The 21,141-nt window shown below is 33.7% G+C and overlaps 1 protein-coding gene and 2 long non-coding RNA genes across 8 annotated transcripts; 1 reads left to right on the forward strand and 2 right to left on the reverse strand.

Moving 5' to 3' along the window:
• Positions 1–480: 480 nt before the first annotated feature.
• LOC128217673 (uncharacterized) lies at positions 481–21,077 on the reverse strand. 4 transcript variants are annotated; one of them, XR_008258261.1, is made up of 6 exons: positions 20,959–21,077; positions 6,337–6,472; positions 5,987–6,090; positions 4,859–4,936; positions 3,891–3,961; positions 481–2,585 (listed from the first exon to the last, which is right to left on the reverse strand). It is a non-coding gene; the product is annotated as an uncharacterized LOC128217673 (long non-coding RNA). The 4 variants fall into 4 exon arrangements; XR_008258258.1 differs by lacking the exon at positions 20,959–21,077 and adding an exon at positions 19,207–19,284; XR_008258260.1 differs by lacking the exon at positions 20,959–21,077 and adding an exon at positions 18,968–19,162.
• Positions 15,470–17,314, forward strand: LOC128217672 (uncharacterized). Of its 3 annotated transcripts, XM_052924977.1 has the most exons (3): positions 15,470–15,792; positions 16,206–16,358; positions 16,990–17,314. In XM_052924977.1, exons 1-3 carry the CDS (start codon positions 15,698–15,700, stop codon positions 17,093–17,095), a joined length of 354 nt encoding a protein of 117 aa, XP_052780937.1. In that variant the 5' UTR covers positions 15,470–15,697; the 3' UTR covers positions 17,096–17,314. The 3 variants fall into 3 exon arrangements, 1 of the variants encoding a protein (XP_052780937.1); XR_008258257.1 differs by lacking the exon at positions 16,990–17,314 and having other exon boundaries at positions 15,470–15,800; positions 16,206–16,359; XR_008258256.1 differs by lacking the exons at positions 15,470–15,792; positions 16,990–17,314 and adding an exon at positions 15,893–16,006 and having other exon boundaries at positions 16,206–16,359.
• LOC128217674 (uncharacterized) lies at positions 16,491–18,361 on the reverse strand. The gene is made up of 3 exons (XR_008258262.1): positions 18,081–18,361; positions 17,331–17,738; positions 16,491–17,086 (listed from the first exon to the last, which is right to left on the reverse strand). It is a non-coding gene; the product is annotated as an uncharacterized LOC128217674 (long non-coding RNA).
• Positions 21,078–21,141: the final 64 nt, after the last annotated feature.

Below are 21,141 nucleotides of genomic sequence, written 5' to 3' on the forward strand. Positions count from 1 at the left end.
ATGTTTCTTGTTAAATAAGTCTTTGGATTTATCTTTGTTAACTATTCAACTCAAATGTGGAATTAATAAAGAACCAACTTTTAAACATCTTAATTGGACTTGAGTTGTTAATCAAAGTGAACCATTAAACGTGATCTGAACTTAAACGGTAACTCGCAGTTGTGCCAGCTAATTCCCCAAATTAATGGCCAATTGCACGTGCCCCTTAGACAGTGTGGCTCGGGCTCGGTGACCACCCCTACTATACCGGAGTGTATATACTGGCCCGTTCCCGACGCTGCACGACTTAACTGGGGTGCACGGTGCCAAATGTATAATTTGGTTTAAATGATGCATCCTTAATATAACACCTCCTTGCTGCTACACCAATAGAAACTTCATGGGATGTTAATAGTAAAAGAACTAGCACTGACGTTCCCATTTTTGTCTGGGTCATTTAAACAATAGAAAACAATTTACAAGATAAACAAATTGGTTTTGACTTCTTTAATGAATTATATAAAAACATTGTACAAAGATATCATGACACTTTTAAACAATAAGTATGGTTGTTAATTAAACAGTATGCAAGCTTTAAAGATTTAGGCAAACCATTGGAATTTTACAGCGGTCTTAAAAGGTGTATTTAAAGCTGCAATCTCACCGATTGATCGTTTTGACTACCGGTACTCTTTTATTGTTTGTCTATAAATGAACAATTTTTTTGCATAAATGTCTAGACCCAATTTTAAGTGATATAAGACTGCTGAAAAAAGATCAGATAGCAGTTTATCATATTTATGTTAAAAAAATGATGTTTTATGGCTAAAAGCATTACGAACAATTTAATGTAAATGAAATTTTCGGCACTTTTACATTTCTGATGGGTTCTATTGTGAATTATCTAATATGACTGAATTAAAGGAATGATAACCAAATCAGCAGATTTTGAGACAATTTTGTGTCTTAACTGACAATCTGTAAGAGTGCAGCTTTAAGTGTTGATCTAAAGCTTCATATACACATTGTTATATTGTCAATAACTGTTAAAAAGGTCTCATGTACTAAATAAGATAATAATTTTCATACAATATCTAAAATTGATCAAAATAAATAAAGTACCATTATACCTATTTCTTAAAAGTGCCGTTTCCCATCTGACAATACCATTCAAAGCCATCATTTCAACTATGAATTTATTTTTAACTTTCAACTTTTCTATAGCATATGCAACAAAATACACCAAAAATACAAGCCATGAACAATATGATTGTTCAACTTGCATTATCTTTGGCCTTTTGAAACGACCATTTTCTAGTTTTGTCTATTTGTAAGTTATGCCCTGAGGAATAAAGTATGACTGTATGAAAATAAAAAGCAATAAAAACACTAAAAATATGCCCCAACCCCTGTAATTTCTAATACAGTAGTAAAATCAAGAAATTAAACATTTAGAGCTGCACTCCCACAGATATACCGTTTTCACAACTTTTTTGTGTTTGAATGAGCAATTTTTTGCGTAATTATCTGCAAACCAATGATAAAAGATTGCTGACAAAAGATCAGATCACAGATTTCATATTTCCGTTCAAAAATTAATGTTACTAACGGTTTAAGAAAAGTGCATAAAACATCAATGTTTTAACTTAAATAGAAAAATCTGCCATTTAATTTTTCGCAAAAATTGGATGGTTCCAATCCAAGACATAAAATGAGAAAAGTTGTCAAAACGTCCAAAATGTGAGAGTGCAGCTTTAACGTTTGAAAGTAACTCTGTTTGCCTCGTGCCCCTAAACAGGGTTTAATTATATTATATGCCCAGTGGGTTTGTCCCTGTATATTTGATTGTATGATTGTAGTAATGGATACTGGTCTAATTATCTTCTGACAATTTTTCACCAATTTTAAAGAAACAGAAAACACATATTAAGCTCATATAACGCTGTACAATTTAATCTCATTCATTAGGATGAGAAAAATTCCCTAAAAATATTAATTGTGGAAACATATCTCATTTAAATACATACAGGAAATGGCGACATCATTTACCCTTTAGTATGAAAAATGCAGTTTCCTGATATTTGAATAGCGGTTCTTTATTTAAGCATCTCAATTCATTCAACATACACATAGTATGTATCAAGTTTCAAAGGAAACCAAATCATCGTAACGATGGTTTTCAAAGCAAATATTCACACTCTTGACAAACTTCTTTTCCTAGTTTCAACTTTTGAGACTTTTTGATGAGCCTGCACCTTCCCCCTCTTATGCTGTGGCTTCAAGCAATAAAGCTACCAGCTCAAGTTGCACAACTGGTGAACAAGACTGCTGATAGTCGACAAACTGCACACCTGATGCCATGATAAATCATGTCCATCGACTTCCAGAATGAAGAAATGACGCAGCACAGAATTGATTTCAATTGGACCTCTCTGTACTTTCATCCCCTTGTTGTAGTCAAAGACTATATCTAAGTGTGCAGTGCGGGATCTTGAGAAGCTTTCTGCTCCTCTGATGAAGTAAGTTTGGCAGAGTGTGAAACTCCTGTCTACTCATATGCCTGGACACATGTGATCTATGTCTTCTTGTGTGTGCCCAACCATCACCTGAAATTTTTTTAGAGGAAGTTAGTGCTTGATTACAAGTCAATGTGACAAAACAAGGTCTTTCATTTATGCCACCAAGAACTAGTATTCCAAGTTTATAACTCGTATGTTAACTCAAAGCAATTGAGCAGAAACTGTTTGGTAATTAATTTTAAGTCACTGCTTCCACTTATACTATCAGTAATATTGAACGTGAACCGACTGACCCAAATGCTATTCTAAATAATTTTTATGTGTAGAAACCTTAATCCTATTGACACAAAAGTAATCCAATAGTATGTCTTCACAAAACATTCTACAACAATATTTTGTCAATTTAACTCAAAGATTGATTATTGTTTTTTTGTCAGACAAACACAGAGATGGCCCTATATCGCTCACCTGATTTGAGAAAGGATTCTAACTTAGTTATTGTTTGGACACTAACTGGACACTTTTGGTCTGACTTTATAATGCTGCTGGTGAAAATATTAAAAGTCCCTAAATAATGGGCTTACAAAAACATGAAATAAAATGTATTTGTTTAAAAATTACAAAGGGCCATAACTCTTACAATATTTAAGTTTGTATTGAGCAGAATAAAAGGCTTTGCCTAAAATACAAACTTAAAACTATATTTACAAGTAAAACAAAACAAGAGCACCGCGAAACGGAGCATTATACGCCCGAAGAAGATTCGGCTCGATGTCCTTTTAATGTAGTGATGTTTTGTATAAAGTTATTTGAAAATCGCTTTATTAGTTACCAAGTTATGGCCCGGACACGGAATTGCTAACGGACGAGTAACAAAGATGTGGCCCGGACACAGAATTGCTAACGCCCCCCCATGGTGATTCTAGTCTTTGAGGTATGGACCTGGAAATTGCGCGCGACACACCCTTTTAATGTAGTGATGATTTGTATAAAGTTATTTGAAAATTGCTTTATTAGTTACCAAGTTATGGCCCGGACACGGAATTGCTAACGGACGGACAGACGGACGGACAGACAGACAGACGGACAGACGATGGAGGCCATAACATAATACGACCCTTCGGGCGTATAAAAATCTACAAATATGTTTTTTGTATCTGGTTTTTGAGAGAGAATGATCGGAAGAAAACATCACACATTCACAATCATATTAAAAAATAATTTAGTTTTTTTTAAAAATTATATTCTATTTCAAAAACACTGCAAAAGACAAGACACTTACGTTTCAATTTCTTGATTTAATACATTGATGATTATCAATTCTTATGAAGCGAGATGGGTCTTACACTCTGACCAGTGCAACATGCATGTTCTTAGTTGCTCAGTTATTACCTTTCTTAAAATTCTTCTTTTGTTGTATTTTCCATCGGAATGTATAGCACCTCTGTGTTTCTGTTTGTCTCCTGAAATAGTAAAAGTTTATTAATAATAATCACAATAATAATAATCAGTGACTTTTACTGAAATTATTTTCACCGATTGTGCCTTGCACATTGGGGAACAAAGTTGACTTCTGAGGAGAAGATTTTTCCATATAGACATATAACAAAAAGTAGCTCCGCACCCTGGAGCAATGATTTTTATGAATCAATATCCGGTGAAGAAAATTCATACAGGGTATTGAAACATTTTTTTTCTTCAAATGAAGACTTTTAAAAAAGATAACTTAACTAGCTCTTCATCATATTAAATAATAATTAGCAGTCTATGCCGCACACGGAGCCCCGCATTTGATCTTTTACCATAGTTTGATTGAGAGTTAAGTTTCACATCGACAAGTCTTTACAGGTCTATTAAAGCTGCACTCTCACAGATTGAACGTTTTGAAAAAGGTTATAATTTTTATCTTGGAATGAACCAATGTATGCAAAATGCATGGAAACCTGTGATATAAGACGGCTGACAAAAAATGTCTTTGAATTCCCGTCAAACATGTCCAAACCAAATTCAAACTTTGGATAATCACTGTGATTCACGATGAAATTCAGCACTTCTTGCCCAGTATATATACGTTCACTTTAAGCGGAAGGCAAATTAAAACAAACACATTTGTCCGAAAATTAATCAAGCTTTAAATGGTAGTAGAATTGTCATTTGTTCATGTAATTTTCAAGAATCAGGAAAGGAAATAAATGTTCTCATGTTGCCAATTTAGTCTCGATCATCTAGACGCTTGTATCCAGATCTATATCGTTCATTGACTCTAATTAGAGCGGCTTCATGATTGAGACTAGCCGGTTCTTTGATAATTGTTACGATCGAACAGTGGTTGAAAATGTAAAGTGAGACCAGTTTTTTACCTGTTATTGAACAAACTATTATGTTGGCAGGACTGTCCTCCTCAGCAATGCAAAGAACAGCAATGACTGGCTGGCACTCTGTAAAATGGCGATTAAAACATTATGTCCAATTAAAACTGTCCCATTCTAAACAATCCATCAGCAATATATATAAATGAGCTGCGCCATGTGGAAATGTGTCTTGGGAAGTTGACATCATTCCATGTAATGATGTCATAAAGATGAGCAGAAGACATTACTTACTATGCAGTAAAAGTTCTTACTTTAACAGTAAAGATATCTTTTTTTGAGGAAATTAATCAAAGTGAGCTCTTTTATGTCATGTTTCTACAGTACCGTAGGTCTTGTACACATCTATGTTACATATATAAATAATAAACAGGAATAAAATGAGGAGTTGTGTACACACTAATTCCTCCTTATGTACTGTGTAACTCAAGAAAAACAATTCATAATTCTAGTAAAAACAATCCATAATTCTAGTAAATCTCTAGAATTCCCTTACTTTTCTCGCTGTACAAAAATGAATGAGGAGTTGCAAACAAGCAGGGCCATAAAACTTTTGCCATTTAAACTGTACCACAACAGCAATTTAAAGACAGTGATACTCATTGATGGAATAGGCACTTAGACAGCTACATTTTCTGAGAAATGGAGATCAGACTAAATTCTCCAGAGATAATTTATAGCTTTATTTGAAATAAAGAACATGTTACAGTGTTTCTGTTAAACTTGTTACTTATCCCTGATAACACAATCATTACCTTCAAAATGGTGATAAAATAAAAACAAATATACCTTATTAAACACTGTTTACTATCACATCTGTACCCCCCCCCCCCCTCCCCCCTTCTTACATACCTAAGCGGCTCTTACCAAAGTAAAGAATGAAAGGTCCACAAGGCCAATTATAAACCATGAACCATGAGAATCCTGTTTACTAATTTGATTTTAAATCACCCAAAAGGCTTTCTACACATAATGGTTCCTTAATTTAAATCTAGCCTCCAAAGTTGTGATTTCATTGAAAGACTTGAGATACCTTATTTAAAAAAGGACGAAAGGAAAGCTTAAACGCAGAAGTCTGGACGGGTATACGAGCCTGGAAATAAATACACAAAAGCTCACCATGCTGCTAAGGATTCTTATATAATTCCCGGCCCAAGTTCAGCTGGAGATGTTGATTCCACACGGCTGGATAACCGGCCCAGTGCACCCAAGCTTGGCAGTATCTGCAAGAGGAGGGTGTATATCTGGGAAAACGCATTTATAATCAATTTGCGAAAGTTCTTATCCGCCATAAGTAGTGAACATGTATGTGGCTTATAGATTATCTGAAATGAAGTTTAATAAAGGAGACAAGGTTCGGTCTGGGATCTAAACCTGGATTTTGATGCTGAAATTGTAAGTTTTGTTCAAATGAAGTATAAACTTAAAGTGAGTACAGAGATATCTTGAAGCCCAGATTTATCACTTACCTGAAGTTTGTAGGGCTACAATTTGCTGTAAACTGCAGGAACTGTCCCCATGAGCCTTTTGTCTGTTAGGGGAATGGTGGCTTAGGTGATTGGTGGTACCACTCTGCATTTCTTATCCACACACAACACAGTGTATCTGAAAATGACAGAGAATGGCCATGCACTTATGAAAGCTATGCTAGAAATACGCCGTTATGAGTGTATCAGATGACATTTCCACACAGAAATTGTGAGGCCACCAATACAGCAGTACTGACATCAATGACGAAAACATATATATCTGTCATGGAGCTGTGCTGGTTCTGTGGCGTCAAAACCACTGCAACTTGGCAATTCACTAGAAACATCTTTTCAGAAAAAAGAAACAACCAATACTGGGTAGCCTTTGTCACCCAGTGAACACCCAGAGCATCTAGTTACTTTGAGCATCTATTTACTTAGAAGTACAATGTAGCGTCATTAAGATCTCAAATTAACAAAAAAGTGTATCCGAAAGCTTTAAATACTGAACGAAGTGTAACTTTGAGGCGGGCTGCGAGCAAATACTTTCAAGGGCAGAAATCTCCCAGAAGTTTGAAAAAGATTATGCAAAGCTCTAGCTTGATGATTTTGGCCCAATTTCAAATTGTTACTCAGTAACACGACGGCGTAAATTTAATCAAACATCAATATAGTTACACAGGAAAATAAGAAATAGCTTTAAACTCTCTCACATTCATGGCAGAGTGTCTGGTGACGGTTAAACATTCAGCCTGGTGGCTAGGGTAACATATCTAAATCCCTAAATGGATGATCTGATCCCAGCCAACAGATCAGCGAAACACGAATTGTATTGCGTGTCCAAGGGGGGGGGGGGGGTCCCAAGGATATCTTGAATATTGTTTTATGATTGATTAGATAGTATATTTATAAAATATGAGATGTGAATATGTTTCTATCATGTATGAATTAGAACACTTTAGATTAGTACTTCACAACACATGCGACCACTTCGCACTTGTAGTGTTTTTTCACGAATATCGGAAATTGTGTAGTGTTCCTCAATGTTCTAGCTAAAGTCGTATAATTAATTTCAAGAAACAATACACTTGTGATTTAAAATATTTGAATACAACACAAGTGTTTCCAACATTGGACCATTTTCAATCCAATATTCATTATTATTCTTTGTCGAACTGAATGATATTACTGGCCAAATAATTTAACGTGTAGTCCATTGAAAAAAATCCCTTCTCCCTAGCACGAGTACGGTGGGGTTTTTTTTCGAACACCGTCACAGTACCGCTACATCAACATTTTAAAAGTAAGGGCATGCTATTGAACTCTTTTGTCGAATAAAATGGTACGAAACCTTTACAAATGTAAATAATGTTTTGTTATCATGTAGGTTGCCCGACTTTTTCTGGCAAATATAACCATTTGACCTTAAAATCTAAATAATATCTTGTTCAACTAGTTCTTGCATGAATAACATTATATATTGTTGAAAATATCTAGACGAATTCGAAAGTAACAGGCATAATAATGTAAATTAATTTCTTCACAATCGTTGTACAATGAATTCATATTAATCTAAGTATATCATATATAGTCGGGTCATAATGCTAAAAATTATTGGAAATGGCCGCAATGTAAATTGCTCATGTGTTTTAATGTTTCTTAAATGAATATGTCACATTCCTATACCTCAAGGTCAAGTCAATGACATTTAAAGGTCATAGTACAAAAATGACATTTTCTCTAAAAGTTTGTAGTTGTAGTATTTGATGCTAATGCAAATTCATTTATATTCAATATGTGATGACATAATCATAAACGGAATATTTCTTTACAACATTTCTTTAATTGTTAAAGATGCACTCTCTCTCCCAAGTCAGATTTAACACAATAAATTCAGTAGCCGCCTTGCGTTTTTGTTCACAAAGCCGGCACACACAGTTCATTCTCAGTTTGCATGTTGTGTACTGAAAAGTTCCAGCTTTCCATGACACTCGCAATAAACCTATCCATGAATTAAAACAAATTAACAAATAACTACCAGGTAATTATGGAAATATAAATGTCATTTTTTACTTAAATTATTGATAAATACAACTTATATTGCAGTCAAACTGGATAAAATATCAGGAAAATGTGTCCTGTTCCAAAAAGTGTGTTTTGAAGTTGCAGACAATAGTCCAAAGACCAAGAATTTAAGTGTTCAGACAGGGGCAGGCAAATCTTAAAAAAAAATCAAAATTTTAAAACTTAAATAAAACTAAAATTATACAAACCTTATATAAATCATGTGTTAACTTGAAAATACATACAAGAATACAATGTACACATAATCAAATGCTACCTCAGAGAATCATTTTTTTCAAGAACTACTTAAAGGGGTACTGCAACCCGCAAGCCTTTCGTTGTGGGTCGACACCTTTAAACCTCTTTCCCGCACATTAATTAAACACGTCTTATGTTTTGTCAGTGCCGGTTTTGATGACCAGTATAAATCCAAAAGCAGTTTTTCTGCCAAAATTTACCCAAATGATTTGGATGAATGCTTAACAAGAAAGTGCAGTGTACACAATCAAATAAAGTATTTAGTGTTCCAGCAATAATGAGCAATCTGAAATCTGACCCCTTACATTCCTTAAATATTCACAAAGTGTTAAGTTCTTGTGTTTGTTATCTTTTTATGATTCAAATGGTAAAAAAATGGTGCAAATGTGAGAAGCCCTGAAGAAGAAAACTGATATTTTAATAGAAATAGTGATGAAATCACTGACATTATGTTTACTTAGCAACTAAAGCAACAGATCAACCAGACCTACCAGTATGCTAATCTATATTTAACTGCTAAATTTTAAAAACCCAAAACATACAGATAGATATGTGGCGCAGTTGTTTACATTGTGTGATTTAAATGCATATATTTTTGTTGGTGATTAGTTTAAATCCAACTGAAGCAATCTCTTATCAATATAAACCTTAGTTCATCCAACAAATTAAATATTTGAATGTTAGAGGATTTGTTTTCAGAAGATCAGCAATAATGTTTTTTCTTTAATTGTCTCAATGAAAAATGTAATGTTCAAGTTTATAGGCGCTGTTTTATCTGAGAATTTCCCTGGGTGTGAACCGCTTACTGTGTCCAAGTTATCCAAGCTGGATCTAAGACATTACTACAATATGGGCAATTTGCTCTGCCATTTTTATAGATAATACCCGGTAGTGTATTCCAAAGGTATTCTTTTGGTACATTGAACTCACAACAATATTTGAACTCCTGACGTCCAGCACCGCTGTCAGATTATCTAATCCAACCACTATGCCATTGCATGCTCTTTACTGAACAAAAGATAAATGAATACTCACAATTTATGAACAGTATTTTTTTTGGTCACAGATAGCAACCTTTTAATCCCACTTAAACCTGTCTTCCCTATTTGGCAAACAGAGAATTTTTAGAAAATTTGTTATCTGATGATCCTGTAAATTTTGTGTGGATTGACTAAATACTGTTCGAATTTAGCAAATCAAAACTAACATTTTGGGTTTATTCAGTGTAGACCCTAAAATATCAATTTTGATTTATAAGTATGTAGGTTTGTTTAAAAGCTCAGTACAGTTTACTTTACTTGTTAAGTTATCCAATTTCTGTAAAAAATATTACTAAACTTGACTATAAAATACTGTAGGGGGGCGTGTCGTAAAGTTAAGAAAAAATCCAAATAATGCAACAGTCAATTGCAGCATGGGCCCCCAAGGTCCTGCTAATAGCGGGGACTTTGACTTTCGGTCCAGCCAATCCCAGGTAAAATTCCCACTCTGCACAGACAAACAGCTGGTAAAAGCCCTGTCAAATGAATTATGATCATTTCGTAACCGCTCATTGTTGGTCATTTCGTAACCATTGTGTTAGTCAATTCGTAACCGTTAAGAAATCGAATGGTCATATCTTAACCGTTGACTCCTATAATTATGAGGAATTAATTTAATACCATTTGAATTTACAAAATAAGTTTACTGTAAGTATAAAACATAAAAATAACAACATAAACAAAGTTAAATCTAGTAGTTGTATTCCTTCTTTATTCCTAATAGTGTAGTGCGATTTGCCAATAAACTCTGAAACTATGACAAATAGAAACATTCACACTAGCTATTTTTTTATGTTGCGAAGGAAATATTATAAGCAGGCTGAATATTAAATGTAATAATTTTTTAATTCATAGATGTTCTACCATTGAGAGGAATTGTGACCTTAAGCCAATATTTTTTAAATATATAGACCATATTACTTTAGAATTTCTTTTTTATTAAATTGCATAGAAGTATTGTAAAATGTAGTGAGTTTGCCGAATGAGATTATGCGCTTTTTATATGCTTATTGTATTAAAAATGTGCCGATATGTTTAATTTTGTATCTTGTTATTGGAAATTAATACCATAAGGCCAAATAAAAAAATAGGTGTGTTTCAGGTAACACTGCTAAAAAAAATAGGGTAGGTAAGTCGGAATATTTTTTTTTTTTTTTTTTTTTTGATATATATTGATTTCAGTAACTGTTGACTCAGAAAGTAACAAAAATAAAAGTCATCAATTTTCAGGTTTATCAGTAGTTTTTAAACATGTTACATGCTTCAAAGGAAACATTCTTTATTTGTCTGGTTAAATACTTTTGACAATGGTGGTTGGATTTCAACTAAGTTATGGTACACCACTCTGCTATTATTTGAGACTTTCCAGGAACGGTTTTAGTTTTCTTTATGCACCCGTTTGCTTTCAATCACCCTCTGTAGAATACTAACCTCCCTGAAACATAATTACATGAAGAGTGGGACAGCAAATTTACCATATAAGCCATTAGCCAAGGAAACCTCAATGCTGTCAAGAGGACCTGGGGGTTCAGGTTTGAAGAACAAGTAACATGCAGGTTTTATTGCCAAAATTGCACACTTAAGTCTGACATATCAATCCGAAAGTCAGTATCTGACACATTTGTATCTGACAAGAAAATATAGTTCAAGAATTGAAACATACCTGCCACACAAGCACAAACGTAATTCACCTTAAGAGTTCGGACATTCTATAAATTCCGACATCCATTATTATTTTCAAAAATAATTTATTTTAGGTACCTAATTTTCGGACACCCAAAGGACATCGACTGAACTTTTACAGTTACTAAGTCTCACAGACAAAAATTATTGATCTTTATCGTTACAATGCCTGGCTAGATTACCTAACCGTATACATCACTGTGATAAGTTAGTTGGTTACTTTATTACCCATCCTAAACGATTTATTGCCTGGTGAAAAGGATGTGTGATATATTCAATGGAGGATTAAAGAAACAACAAGGGCAATACAGAGATTAAAACACAGACATGACATGTTTGTAAAACGATCCGCCAATTAACTTTGAAACTTGTATCACACTTTTAATATAGACTTTATGAAGCAATAATCGTACAGTAATACTCATTGAAACATCAATCATGCCAAGAAATACCAGCCAATTTTTCCACTTTTCATTTCTACACAAGAGCCAATTTCAGCTACACATTAACCCCTAATTGACCGAGAATCTGACCATGTGTTTAATCATGTTTTCATATCTAGGGAGTTGCTGTAGTTTGGGTCAAGATTTGGAAGAATGTATTTAATTTTGCCCAGAAAGACGTGAAGAAGTATCAAGTGTTAACTACAATTAATTAAAATTACAGAGTACTTAATTTAGTAAAACTTATTATTTACTTATTCTTAAACAAAAATATGATGTTTTTAATGAGTAACATTATCGTTTTAGACATACATGTGTATGACAGATGTTAATGAAAATGGTATGCTTAACAAACCGTTTTATTTGGAATGAAAATGTAACCTATATTACATTATATATGAACCTGGCCGTCTCGTAGGTCGAATTATATTTAAGGGTATGCTTTACTAAGCGTATGGATATTGATTTTAAAATGTCAGATTTATTGGGTTCACATTTTTTAACAAAAACACACACTCTTATTGTTCATTTTTAAAGCTTTGTTGTTTTTATTTCAATGTAAAAAATATTGAGTTCGTAAGTATACGTATACACCATGGAAAATGGGAAATACAAACGAAACTAAAAAATATATTACATTGGCAAAACTGAATCTCCGAATGTTAAATTTACTTCAATTTTGTTCATATTATCATGAACACATGAGGCGGTTAAAATGCATTTTCGTATAACTGATTGGGATTTGTTTTTGCAATGTTTCAATCTAAAAAATTGCTTAGTTTTGTGTTCATCTGGCATTGTCTTCATACCGTGACCTGTGAAAGAACATGTTTTGACCGACATAAACTCACAACAATGGTCGCTGTCCTTGAGTGACTCCTTTTCTGTAAAATATTGACCCACCCCCACCCCAAATAATAACATGACTCAGAACGTTACTGTAAATAGGTATTTAACCCCACCGAACAGAACCGACTATGTTGGTCATTTAATATGTGTGCTCTTAAGTCTTAGTAATACAGGTGGTAATGCTGCAGCTATTGTTGTTGATACTGCCACTACTGCTTCTGCTATTGCCAATGTCAACACCACCGCCACAACACCACCGTCAGCACCACCACAACCACCACCACCACCGATGATGATGATGATGATGATGATAATGATGATGATAATGATGATGATGATACCCCTAAACTACTGCCGCTCCTGCTGAATTGTTGTTGTTGTTGTTGCCACTTCTACAACAACAGCTACTACTATTCCTTCTACTAACTATCATATAACTTCTACTGATGCTGCTAATCTTGCGTTAATCAATTATATGTTGCTGTGAATGAAGGAACTAAGCTTTTTGTATCAATGCGAAGACCCTTCATTTATCTATTTATAATGAGCGCAAAGTACAATGAACCCTTAAAGGGACTGTACACCAGATTCGCACCAAAAAAGTTTTCTTCTGTAACGAATCTCAGGACAATTATCTAATGGACTGTGTTACGCTTTATCATAATTGTAAAAAAAAAAGTACCAAAATGTAAAAAAAAACTGTGTCGGAGACCGGGTTCTTCAGTAAGTTTCAATGCAGTGTACACATCGATGCCAAGTTTATGTCAGTTTTCGAAAATTTTCTCTTTTTTTCCGCTATTTTATCATACGGAGTATAGCCCCTTTAAGCAGATTTTCGACATCCACAGATAAACAACTCCCCGGTATCATTTTATTAAATATACATGAGTCATAACATTTTGAGCCGGAAGTTGATAAGTTTGACTGGGGTTTGTGATTCTATTTGTTTCAAAAAACTTCCTCACGCCGGCCAAATCCTAAGAGCCTCTTATAGAACAATACCGTACTCAAGTTGTTAAATTAAACGACTTGATTACGGTATTGTTCTATAAGAGGCTATTAGGATTTGGCCGGCGTGAGGAAAATATTTAGCTGTCGGGGAACTAAGAAATATAGTTAGTACATTTGTACTTGATGTTTTCAATCTTTAAACATAATTAAACATAATAACAAGAGTGTGGTTTAGATAGTTAAATATTGTTATCAAGGAGATTGTTCATAAACAATATCAAAGATGTAATGCTTAGCTTAGTTAATTAATAATTATACTTTTTATAGTTAAGAAAATCATGTCAATACTTAATAATAAACTATTATTGAATTTTTATTTTTATTTTTGACAAGTGTCGTAATCAACAAAATGAGATGAAGCGTTAAATCTAAGAACCATGCACTATAGAAAGATTTTTCCGAAAAATGACCAAAATTATTGCTCCCCTGAATTTCATGCTGGTCGTAATGGCCATTAAATGAAATGAATTAGCTGTAACAGCAGATAACTGATAAAAATTTCATGGAGAACCAAGTCAGTCCTTTAACCCTTAGCACAAAACCACTGAATGGAACATAATGCATATGCTGCTAAAATCCAGGTATATGCTGGCATACAGGGGTTTCCTTCTTAATTGAAAATTGGATAGGATTTCTTGGCATGAAAACAATAAAGTCAACACATTCAATGATACAGGTAACTATTAAATGTGATGAATTAAAGTTATAAATGCAATACTCAAGTTACAATAAAAAAACACCAAACACATTAATCCTGCATAACAATATCCATGCTCTCCATGAGATCCTCGTGGGTATAACTGAGTTATGTGACGTCACACAATGGGACTGTTTGATCTGAAGCCGATAAAAGGTGTTTATTCATTTCAATGCATGTATAAAATGGTGTTGAATGGGATTTTAACCATCTTGATGAAGGAGCTACAGAGACTTATAGGCGTAATAACCATTGATAACTACGGATAAATTAATAAGTGGTAAAATGCAGACATGAAGAAAAAAGGCAGGTTTACCATACATGTAAATAAAATGTAAAAATGGTTATTTTCTATGAATTCGTAGAGCGAAAAATTAATTATTTTAAGGTGTCCGAACTCTAAGGTGAAGTACGGTAAATACATTCAAAAAATCCAACTCTAATATTGTCAACTTTACGTACATACATTTCGTAACAAATGCTTTTCGTACCCAAATCACATTTTTTTCAGGGAAAAATAGGTTAGGGTCGGCGGGAAAAATAGGGTCGGTCGGGTAACCTGAAACAGACCTATTTTTTATTTGGCCTAACAAATAATTTAAGGTTGTTTTTTGTCGGTTTCGGATATAAAGTATGCAGAATATGAATCAATTGAGAAAAAAAACAGAACAAAATTTTGTTCGTTTTAAACAATTCAAACAAATATAGTCAATGAAATAGGTCAAGAATGATCATTTATGTAAACGTAATTTTACTCAAAAATACATCGCGATCAGTCTTTAATTATTGTTTATAAGTAAGCAAAATGTAAGAAAATAATTAACATATTTTGGTAGTATAACAAATCATTTCTACTTTAGCATGATATATATATATCTAATAACTATTGAGTAACATAAATTATTGGCTTGTTACTAGTGAGAATTCGAGTAATGTCTCCCAATTGGTGTCTTGGTTGCTGTGCAATATACATCCAGGTTCGAACAATACACTTAACGAGGTGCTAAGTGTACTATTTATCACTTTGTTAAATGGTGGTTATTATATGAGCAATTGACCTTACGACAGGATTTGATTGACAGGTCCTATCAGCCAATCAGAATGTAGGGCTGATAAGCCGTGTTGCTATCCGCCATTTTGTCCGTCAAACTGACCAGAGTCCGTCATATACATGCGCTGGCAATTCCTCGCCTTTTTAAGTATTATGGTAAAAAGGTGTTGTCATGGCACTTGTAATTCGGATACAAGGTAGCCAGGCCGACTAAAGATGGCTTACAATTCGTTCTGTATTCGAAACCAGTGAGTTATTTAGAAAAATGCAAGTGCTGTATCAGACTCTGTGGAAGACCTCATCAACAGCTGAACTTGGAAATTTTGAAAGATCGTTCAAAGGCGAAACATCTATACGTCTGTACAAAAGTATTTTTTTGAACAAAACTACTTATTTCAATCCGCTCAAAATTTATTTAATACTGAAATTGTCCGTGCATGACCGAAATAAGTGTTACTATTTTTAAACTATAAACATCGTACATTTATGCTTTGGCTTGTGTTGTCAAATCGGCATTAATGGCCATTTAATATCAGGTTCAACATGGACACGATTGATTTCATTCAAGATAGAGGTATTTTTGTTGATACCGTTATGTAGTTTTTATAAACTGCTTTGCTTTCAAAGTAAATCAGGAAATATCGTACAACTAGATTTTTGTCCGAACCATCGCATGCTTCCGAATCTCATATACTCGTATGGTTCCTATGTAAACAATGGCTTTTGTAGCTGTCATTCCGACACATTTCATAGATTTCTTATTTTCATATCAGCACTTTGTCGACGGGAAATCCAATCAAGAAAACACTGACCCTCAAGCAGCTACTGTATTTGACCAGCTCACACCAGCTAGACCTCCTCCAAAACTCAGATAAATATTTGAGCCACCAAAACAAAACGAGAACAGATCGGTCTGAATCGTTAAGGTTTTATTTTCTGTATAAAACAATTTATTTCACTGTACATTTAAATCAATTATTATGTTCATTAGAACTTGATTCTGCCAAACATGTGCTGTAAAGACTTAGACTTATTATGAATAAAGAACAAGTCAAACATGCATGTATTTTCATTGTTATTCTTATATTTTGGGCCATTTACGTAAATCTACAATATTTAATGATAGTTCATCCAATGTTCAGAGTCCGGATCACATGCACACTCGATTAACAGTATTCTTAAAGTTGCACTCTCACAGAATTCTAGTTTGACACTTTTTGTCTCAGAATCGGCTTATTTTGGCATTCTTTAAATTAAGACCTAATATATAAATCACAAAAAGAAAACTTCTCCGAGCCAAAACATGATAAATGCAATCGAATCCTGTGTAAGTTGTCAAAGTGATCAATCTGTGAAAGTGCAGCTTTAACAGTGAAAAATAACTTCTGCTAATGCTATATATTTTAAAATATATTTGCCATTGCAATAAAGAGATATTCACCTACAATATCATACATAAACATCAAAGAAATATCAAAGTTTAAGTAATGTTTGCAAAACAACAATGTATTTAATAAATCTGATATTAAATATGCAACAACTGGTGTTATACTCCAGAACTGAAGCTAACATCATAGAGGTACATCCTTCCAAGAATCCATCAAAACAACATGCTGAACAACTTCAAGAACTCTCTTCAAAAGACCACACTTTCCTGAAATAAATAAAAGATGCCAATATTAAAATAAATCAGTTACATGTATTGTTAAATATTTTAATACTAGCTGTAAATGCTACTGCCTTTGATGTTTGCTTTCTACATGTATATCATAATGAAATATTGACAAGATACTAGCTAATGTTTTGTGGTTGTTGTTTTTCTCTGGACAAATAGTCCATTACTTTTGTACAGCAAAGTAAAAACTAAATGTTATAAAAAGCTTTAAAATAGGTCCTACCGTTTATTTGTAAAACTTGTCATCACTGGTTTTCTCTTGCTGTTGACATTGCCTGGACTGGCAAATATCATGTGTGTGTGGGGGGGGGGGGGGCGGTTTCCGGTCTTATGCTAGGTCCCCTGTGGCGGTAGGCTTGTTGAAGACAATAATAAGGGGACTTCCTTATCTCCATCAATCAGAATACTTTAATGGTGTCAACGGTAAATAGCAGGAGACCCTCCACCAGCCTTAACCGGTAAATGGGGGGAGGGTAGTGTGTGTGGGTTAGAACCAGCTGCCCAGTCAGCTTAGTTGGTTAGAGCGCCGGGCTAGTGTTCTGGTGGTTGTGAGTTCGAGCCCCACACCGGGGGCACTTTTCCTCCCAGGTCTACTTTTACAGCCAGAGTGTGTGAACATGTTCCACAATTTCTGTAAGAACAAAAATCAAAGCATGTGAATGTTTGAGCAATGCAAAAGTTACAGATTGGTATCACCCACGATTGTCACTTGTCAACTATTACATTATTATTCATAAGGGGGAGTGTTCAATCGCTTAGAACTGAAACTTTTTATGCATAACCCCAATAAACCATTTCTGCTCATACTATAGAATACAAGGTTATACTGTATAGCTGGCAAGTAACTGTTATTTAATGTCACTTCCGGGTTCCCCATTCGGGCCATTTATGATTTACTCATATTGTGCGATGATTTAATCTTTGTTTCAACAATACTGTAAGAAGGACCGGTGTTATTAAAAGTTAAACTTACCCTTGTTTGCATTTACAGTATGCGTCACACACACGCTTTTCCTTTGTATCGATGTCAATGTTGACAACATGGCGGCTATCCGATTTTCTCTGACTTGGATAGAGTTCACCCCGTAAATGTTAGATATCGTCATTTTCTAAAGATATATCGAGCCTTCCGATGTAGCAGCCAGTTACAAATTCCTTTGACTTCTATTTTTTTCGCATTGTAATGTCACATTTATGATAATTTGTCAGGAATATCGGAAAGCGAAACGACGCGAGATGCCATTACTTCCTCGTTTGTTTGACGGACATAGACAGAGTTCGCTCCCTTGATATCAGGGGGCGTGGCTTAGAAGCCGCTGTCGAAAGGTCAATTGATTACTTGACGGTTACGAATTGACTAACAGAATGGTTACGAAATAACCAAGATCAGCAGTTACGAAATGGTAAGGTTACGAAATGACCAGATCCCCGTCAAATGCCCCTGGGGACATCCTAGGTTAGGCCCATTCCCTGTTATCAGCGCAAAAACAATAACACCGCATTCACTCAGCACTGCCGGTCCACCTGGAAGGTAAAAACATGGCTCATTTCCCCTGCTATCCCCGGTATAAACAAGACCTGGGCGCCATTGTTACAATTGACTGGTGCATAACTGTGGCAGAATAAGGGAAATATTTTATTGTTGCATTTATTATCAAATATGAGAATTTAAGACACATGCAAAAAGCCACAATACGAATTGGTGATAGTGTTCGTTCTGTTCTGCTATTCAAAGGTGATGAGACTGACTAATGACATGACATCGACAAACAAAATGTAAGGCATTTGTATCCTTTCGTCTTTTATTTATTAAAATCTGAGATTTTATGGGAGCAAATCATTTTTTAGATTGGAACATACCAAATAATAATAAGGGACGATGTACAGTAGTGGTAAACCAAGTTTGCTAGAAATCAATCGAGTTTCTCCAAAATACAAGCAAAAATTACACCGGATGTTGATACTAGTGATTTAGTTTCGGATGAACAAAATCCGGATAAATCATTTGCTTTTCATCCAAAGGGTGGACGATTTATACAACTGTACAAAAGTCATAAAAATAAACGAAAAAACGTTGAATATGTATTTTAAACACTTACCAAGTTACCATTCTCTTTCTGTAAGAGATGAACGCCATACTGCATAATTGCACGGAGATGGTACCACGGAGATACCCGAAAACTTCCGTTATATTCCGGAAAGTTAAAGTCCTGTATACTTGAAAATTTGGATGCTGATGGTACACGAAATATCGAATTTCCTCATTTCTGTTTTTTATGGAATGAAACTTCGGGATAATATACAATAAGCTTTAAATAAAGTAAAACAAATAAAAAATGCTTAGTATATAGCTATTTTTGACCAAAATTATGATTTTTTCCCTGGTCGCCTTAATAGCTATTTTTATGGATACACAAATATACTAACACAAAAGTTTAAGAATATTTTTTTTAATATTAAAAGAGAATACTATTTAAAACAATGAAATGATCTCGTAAATAAACATTCAAGCTTATCAACTTACTGTCAATGGACATTTTTATTGACATTTGATACATCAAATCTGGACTGAAAATATTAAGGAGACCAATTTTTGTCGCCTTAATCCAACGGTCCCCATAATGCCTAGATTAATATATATATATGGTCACCTTAATATCTGTAGTAGATATATATATATATATATATATATATATATATATATATATATATATATATATATATATATATATATATATATATATATATATATATATATATATTCACGGCGGCAATATAAAACATTATTGACTTTATGTTCTATGAGAAGAGCATAAATTCAAGAACAAATATAAATATAGCTATTCAAATAATAATCAGCAATAATTAAATTAAATAAAAGAACGTTTGCGCTTTCCTGTGGCAATAAAAATAATTAAGCTAGTCTTCTTAACAATGCTGCATTTTCAAAACTTACATAGTTTTTCCTTGGTTGGCCAATGACAAAAAGATCGTTGTAAGCACATTATTTGTCTAATATCTGTATAAAATGGACATACAATAATAAAATGAAATTCATCTTCAATCATATTCAAATTGCAATCTATATAATTATATATACAGTTTGTATATTGTCTAGGTATATTTCTAAATCTGCCTTCTTCTACGGCTATTTTTTATGTTGAACATCGCACTCTACTATGCGATACTCTATGGAAATCATTAGTGACACTATCGAGATATCTTTCTTAAAAATCTTGTTTTTATATTTTTATAAGTACAAAGTTTGGACGAATCTTTTAAAGTCACAAACCATTTCTGCATGCGCTGATCGTAGATCATATAATCTTTCAATAACATTTGAAAACTGTAACTTAGTGACTCCAAAGGTAATTAAATCCTAAATCATTTAACAATTTTTCAACATCAGACCACCATGAGCTGTTTATATTTAGTGAACTACAGTATCTAAAACATCTTGATAACAGGTTATCATTTGAATTTACCCAACTCACTATCAACAGTAGCATTAGTTTTTTGACATCTAACATTTCGTTATTGTTTTATAGAGTTTAGCAACAGGTGAACAGTATTATATGGTACAGATGAAAAAATAAGGGTGACATTTATGCAAAAATTAGGTTTATTTATAAATGAAAAACATACATTTAGAGTCACTATTTGAATTAAACTTTGTTAAAGAGATCAAGAAGTGACAAGGCACATACTTTACAGATTGCTAGTGCCATTTTCGTAAATAAAGTTAACATAAAATTGTGATCAAATTTGTCCCGTATACATATATTCCTTAAAAATGCATTACTATATATCTTAAGCTTAAGCTGCTCCTAAATATTTATTCTGTTACTTACACAAAAAGATAATTTAATAATCCAATAAAGCCTGCTCTCCATGTTTAATTTGATTTAAAACATGCCTTAAACGTCTTTTTAAAAGAGTATAAAAGAAGATCGTTTATGTTAACCACAAAACTTCAACCACTACGATGAAAATATCATGTTTCATATAGACTTTTCAATACGTATTTAAGTAAA

The sequence above is a fragment of the Mya arenaria genome, chromosome 14, assembly GCF_026914265.1.
Source record: "Mya arenaria isolate MELC-2E11 chromosome 14, ASM2691426v1".
Classification (NCBI taxonomy): domain Eukaryota; kingdom Metazoa; phylum Mollusca; class Bivalvia; order Myida; family Myidae; genus Mya; species Mya arenaria.